General features: G+C 45.9%; 1 protein-coding gene across 1 annotated transcript in view; it reads right to left on the minus strand.

The window, feature by feature from the left end:
• The window catches only part of NPLOC4 (NPL4 homolog, ubiquitin recognition factor), a 47,174-nt gene extending 42,548 nt beyond the window's left edge, over window positions 1–4,626 (minus strand). Inside the window, exons 1-2 of the mRNA XM_074320324.1 lie at window positions 4,491–4,626; window positions 1,562–1,642 (exon numbers count right to left, since the gene is read on the minus strand). Coding sequence (XP_074176425.1) covers window positions 1,562–1,642; window positions 4,491–4,505 — 96 coding nt within the window. The 5' untranslated portion in view covers window positions 4,506–4,626. The remainder of the gene's footprint in view (window positions 1–1,561; window positions 1,643–4,490) is intronic.
• Between the last annotated feature and the right edge of the window lie 1,514 nt (window positions 4,627–6,140).

Consider the following 6,140-nt stretch of genomic DNA (forward strand, 5'->3'; position numbering starts at 1 on the left):
CTTCAGCCATCGAGCTGTCAAAACAAACTACGCCTCCCTGAGCTCAATCACTTCCGATGGCCAGCGGTTGTGTCTGCATTTCTCTAAGTAAGGTGGCAATGAGCTACGGAGGGAGATCCCAGGACCTCAGGGATACTGCCGAAGCAAAGAAGTCAGAGCTCGATGCTGGGTTTTTAGGTTCCTCTGCAATCTGAATTTAACCTGTCTGACAACTCTACACTTGACAACAAGCACAAAAGCGTCAAGTTAAAAACAAAAGCATACCTCTACAAGGTTACTGCAGGTTTAAGAAATTCCCCATCACAAAGCCTCAGAAAAGTAAAGAACAACTGTATGCCGTCCTCTTATGCCTGGTGTTTATCCTCACAAGTGTCTAGGCGATAGCTCCTTAATGCTTAATCTTTGTCTCAGATGACCTCTCTCAAGAATTCCAGCATTTTCTGTATTCTAGTACCATCCCTAGGAGCAAGCTGACAATGGTCAGCTGCTACTAAGAGCAAAGAGTAGGATGTTAAAAATTTCTTGAAGACTCAGAGATTGTCTTCTGTTACCTATTGCACCTAATCCTTGTTCCTTTTATTCTTATAAATATGGCCCCATACACAGTGCTGTTGAAATCATGATAGCAATGACCTTTTAGAAACCAAGTTTCCCAAATACGTGTGGCTTCAGTTACAGCCCCACTGTGCTCCTCAGCAAATCTCACTCCCTCGGTCTGCAGTTTCCACCTTTGTGAAAATAACATCAGACATCTAAAAGACATCTAAGATTCCCTCTGGCTCTAACAGTCTATGACCCTACAATTTTTTCGCTTATGAAAAATAAAAAACAGTATTTTTTTATCATTACAAAGGTAACACCTGCTTACAACAAATTCAAATAATATAATGTATAAAATAAAGGCTAAAGGTTAGTAAACTTTTTCTATAAAAGGTTAGACAATAAATATTTTGGCTTTGCAGGCCACACTCTGTCACAACTACTAGACTCTGCTGTTGGAGCTCAAAAGCAGCCAGACAACAGATATATAAATCAATGGGTGTGGCTGTGTCCCAATAAAACCTTCATAAAACAGCCAGCCAGCCCATGAACCAGTTTCATGCCGTCTGATGTGAAATATAGAGCAACAGCACTCTCCTTACTGCAGGCCTGCCCTCCTCGGGCTGCCCATTTAAGTCTGGCTGTGCTCTTCCTCAACACACTCTATGTTCGCACAACAGACTTACATGGCTTTGATTTCATAGAACAAAGTGGGATGACTCCATATATGTTTTTAACAACTCCCCTTCGATAGACGATTCGATTTTCACTCTCATAAATAAGACTCCTGTGAAATACCATTACACTTACATTGGCCCTTGGTCCTGCAATTGTTCGCTATGGTCAGCTGTGACACAATCTGATCCTGTATCAAACCAAGCAGTCGTGACAGACAAAAGCAATGCAAGAGACTGAACCTGGGAGTGGGCGGAACCAGGAAATACGGGAAAGTGAAAAGACACAGAGCAGGAAGGGAATAACAGCAGAGGATGATCTGAAAGGTAAATAAAGCCACAGGTACCTTTTTCAAAAATGCTGCAGCTGTCTCTCTCTTTGTTGCTGTGATCCTCTTCACCCCATCTGGGGACTGGACACGAATTATCTGTTGTCAAGGAAACAGGATGGTCACCACGCAGACCAGAGGGCCTGCTTCCATTACTAACATCTGCAGGCTTTCAGCACCTGGGGCACTGAAACCTACAAGCCAAGCCCCACCCTGCCCCGTGCAATGCCCAAACCAATGTTTCCAGAAGATGAAGCAGAGGTACGAGTTGGAGAGACACACGAAGAGTTCTGCCCTGATTCTCAACTCTGTTGTTTCACTCAAGAAAACAACTTCAATTTTTCACCATTATTTATAAAGAGTATACCTGAAACACTAACATTTTTCTTTTCAGATTTACAAAAAAAAAAAAAAAAAAGGCAGGAAAACCCCACCATGAATCATGAATGACTGGGTTCTTTAAAAAAAGATCTCACTTTGTTCTGTCCTGTACACAAACATCAGACTGACTTAGAAGAACCAGAGGAAATCTTCTACTTTATTTACTTTTAATAAAAAGATTAAAAGAAAAGAAAAAAAGGTGTTTACCACCGTAGTAAAACTTAGCAGTATTTTAAGAACATATTTTCATGGCAAGCCTTAAACGCTGGCAGCCTGAAAGGCCACTTGACAAAGACCATCACTTTCCAGGGCTTGACTTTATGCTGACCAAAGCCCTTCTGAAGGTGAGTTACTACGCCTGGCCACCTGTACAAGGGGCATGAGACGGCATGCCCTGCCGCCAACAACACAGATGATGCTCCAACCACCTGTGCTGAGGGAGGAAAGACAGACAGAAATATGCCAGAAAGTTCTCATGTGGTAGTTTCTCCTCTCAGCAATTACTGCGCTGTGTACTATATTTAAAACAACGCTAAGCAGATGAAAAACATCACAAGCCGTTGTCTTTTTTAAAAGATGTTCACTGACACACGAAAAAAGCCACAATGGCTTTCGATCTATCTGTTTTTAATCAAACAAATGAAGAATAAATAGTCTAGATTTCCCTAAATCGCTTGACTGTCCTTCTCACTTTCTAATAGTTTTCACTTGACTGAAAAGGCTTTGCCCCCATATTGTTCTCAATTTTTAAGATTTTGTTTTTGAATGACCCTTATGAAATCCCAATTGTTAAGAGCATAAAATATTTTCTACCTTTTTACTTCTCAACTACACCTGTTCACTTTCTCTCTTGTCCGTGTGGAGTACAAATACAGATGCTTTTGACTTTTGGTTTCAGGTACACCCCACTTTGATTCAACACCTAGAAAAATGTTCTCGTAACTTGCAGTATGGTCATTAGGAAACCACTTCCACCTATTTGTTTCTGAAATGTCTCCAACAGACAAGTTAAGAAGTGAAGAGCTGTTTCTTTTTTGTGACCATCCCTCTGACTGTTCAACTAGGAACAAGAGCAGGACATGCCACTCCAGGAGGAGCTAAAGGTCAGGTTCACACGTGTCAGGAAGAGTTCTACGGCTTAAGAAGTTGTTCTACTTGATCATCTACGACAGGGCACGGCAGTCCAGGTTTCCAAGAAGAGTCCAGTACGTCACTCCAATAGACAACGTAACTTGTACTGACGGAAGTTCTGGCTTGGTCTGACCTAGGCTACAAAATAAACAAGAAGGGACTGACCTGACAACATGGACACACAGCCACTTGGTAACTTAGGTTTCCCTGTTTATTAGAAAATGAGCCCAGAATATTTCTTGGGGGAGTCGAAGACTTGGTGAAAGATCAACTTTACCCACAGAAAGTTCCAGGACTGTTCCAAATTCAGAAAAAAAACTTTCTGAAATCAATTTCAGAAGAAGGATCTGTTTTAATTCCTCACAATCTGAGAAATTCGACAAGAGACCCATGCTATCAACGGGAGCCTAGCCTTACTTACACCAGTAGAAAACCGGCCTCGTCTGAACCACTCACTTGTCCATGCTTACTTTAATTGAGTTACAGTAAAGAGAAAAGTCTGAGAGCAGATTTGAGCGCTAATTCTTAACCTAACAAGTCACCAATGATTAGTGAACCTTATTTTAAAAGGAGTCAAGTTTCTCTCAGTCCATCTCCAGGTTGGGAAACACGGAGGACACACCAGGGCCCCTGAGTAAGGATCTTTAGAGAAAAGCCATGGACTGGCTGCTGCGGCATCCAGAAAGGAGTATCACTGCCATTCTGGACACCTAGCAACACTGCAGGGGCCCTGGTCCCTCGGCTAAAGCCAGAACATCACTTGCCACCCAACACGCTGCTTTGCTGCCCGGGGGAAATACCAAATATTCCTTCATGGTGACAAAAATGCTCCCGCTGGCTGGTCTGACTTTCTTTCCTGCCACATTGACTTTTGGGGTGAAACTTTCCACCAACAAACTCATGGCCGGTTTTTTCTGATTTTTACCGACTTTCTTCCTTTAAGGGGTAAAAAGGAGCGTGCCGAGTCCTAACTTCAGGTGATAAATGAAGCCAACTTTGGTATTACTCTTCTACAGACAGGAGGCTGTCAACTTTTCCTTCCACCGAGGAGCGAGCCGACCAGGCGCCAGCGCTTCTGTCCCCGTCGGGAGGAAGCGCTCTCCTTTCGTGAGTCGTGACGGGGCACTGACGGGGCTGGGTGAGGGGGCAGGACAGAGCCACAGGAGTTGAGCAAAGGACGGAGCCCCCCACACAGCGCCCGGCAAGCCTCCCCGCCACGGGGAGGCACAGCCCACCGGCCTCAGACCGGCCCGCCTTTCCCAGCACGGGTGAGGGTCCGGGACGGAAAGGAGCCGAAGGAGTGGAGGTCGGAGAGCCCGGCTCCGCGGTGAGCCCAGCGCGGAGGGCAGGCGGGCCGCCGGGGCCTCCCACAGGCCGCGACGGCAAATCTGCTGCCTCATCCCGGCGCCCGCTCCCGCCCGACCGCCCCACTCACGATGCTCTCGGCCATGGCGGCCGCTCCCGCCTCCGGGCTCGAGCCCCGGGCCGCCGCCACCTGCCGCCCGGCGGGCCTCACAGCCCCGGCCCCGGCCTCAGCCCCGGCCCCGGCCTCCCGCCGCCGCCGCCACCGCCGCTCCAGCTTCGCCGCCCGGCCGCCACAGCCGCGACGTCCGGTGCCTCACCCAACGCGCTCCCCGGACCGCGCAGCCCGGAAAACAGGTTCCGGCCGCACCAACGGCCGCGCATGCGCATGGCGGCCGGCGCGCCCTCCGCCACTCGCGCGGCCGCGCCCTTTTCCCTCCTCGCGCGTGGCCCTGAGCCACCACCTGGCCACACGGTGAAGAAAGCCCTTGAAAGATGGTTTTATTAATGACAGATGCTCGTTATTGGAAACCCAAGAAATACAGGAAAGTCCGAAGAGAAACAAATAACCATTGGTGCGTTGTGATTCGGAAAATGGCATTGCGGGCCTTTCGCTGGTCACATATAAATAGAGAAATGATTTCAGGAAGGTGACATCGTGCCTTCATGTTACGAAAAAACAGAGAAGGTATTTTCCCTGACGCTAACATAAGAGAAACAAATGAATTTAGGCTGCATTTTAGATAAAAGTTTCTGGGGCACAGAGATATAATATCCTAAAATGTGCCACCGGGGCCAGGTTGGGGGGGAGGGACGGGCCGTCACCTCTGCCACTCAAAGGACCTCATGCTGCGTTCAATGTTCTGCTGTCGCTGTCCTAAAATTGGAAATACTTTTTAACAAGGGGCTTCACATTTTCCTTTTGCAATGAGCCTGGCAGATTTTGTAGCTGACCGTGCCTATGATTGTAAGAAAGTCACGAAAACCTCTAAGAGGCTAAAATCTATGTTTTTTTGTAATCACACCATGGTTCAATTTCAGATTGTATTTATTTAACTCCTGTGCTGAAAAAGTTAGGAAATTTTTACTTTTATTTCCCCCTACCCCCACCTCTTAATGTCACTGCTTTCTTTCAGCAGTTATTTGAACTTGGCTTATTCATTCCATTACTGAATTATTTTTTTTTAAGTTTCTCTCATCTTCTTTAGTGGCAACGGGTTTTAATAGTTTATATTTTTCTTTAACTTTTTAAAAATTAAGAATATTGTTCAATTATAGTTGATGTACAGTATTAGTTTCAGGTGTACAGCATAGTAATTAGACACTTATGTGACTTACGAAGTGATCCCCCAATAAGTCTAGTGCCCATCTATAGTTATTACAATATGACTGATACTCCCTCTGCTGTACTTTACATCCCCGTGACTGTTTATTTTTTTAATTTATTGGGGTGACAATTGTTAGTAAAGTTACATAGATTTCAGGTGTACAATTCTGTATTACATCATCTATAAATCCCATTGTGTGTTCACCACCCAGAGTCAGTTCTCCTTCCATCACCATATATTTGATCCCCCTTACCCTCATCTCCCACCCCCCCACCCCGAATACTTACTGTCTACTTTCTGGGTGGCATGGCTCTAATGCTGAGGATACAGCAGAAAGAGATAGAGCCCTGCTCTGGTGGAGTCCACCAGCAGGAAGCAGATTATAAACAACAGATCAGCATAGGAATACACAGGAATACACGTCAGGTAATGGCAGGGGAAGGGCTGAAGGGTGG

This window comes from Rhinolophus sinicus, linkage group LG15, assembly GCF_036562045.2.
Source record: "Rhinolophus sinicus isolate RSC01 linkage group LG15, ASM3656204v1, whole genome shotgun sequence".
In the NCBI taxonomy this organism is placed as follows: Eukaryota; Metazoa; Chordata; class Mammalia; order Chiroptera; family Rhinolophidae; genus Rhinolophus; species Rhinolophus sinicus.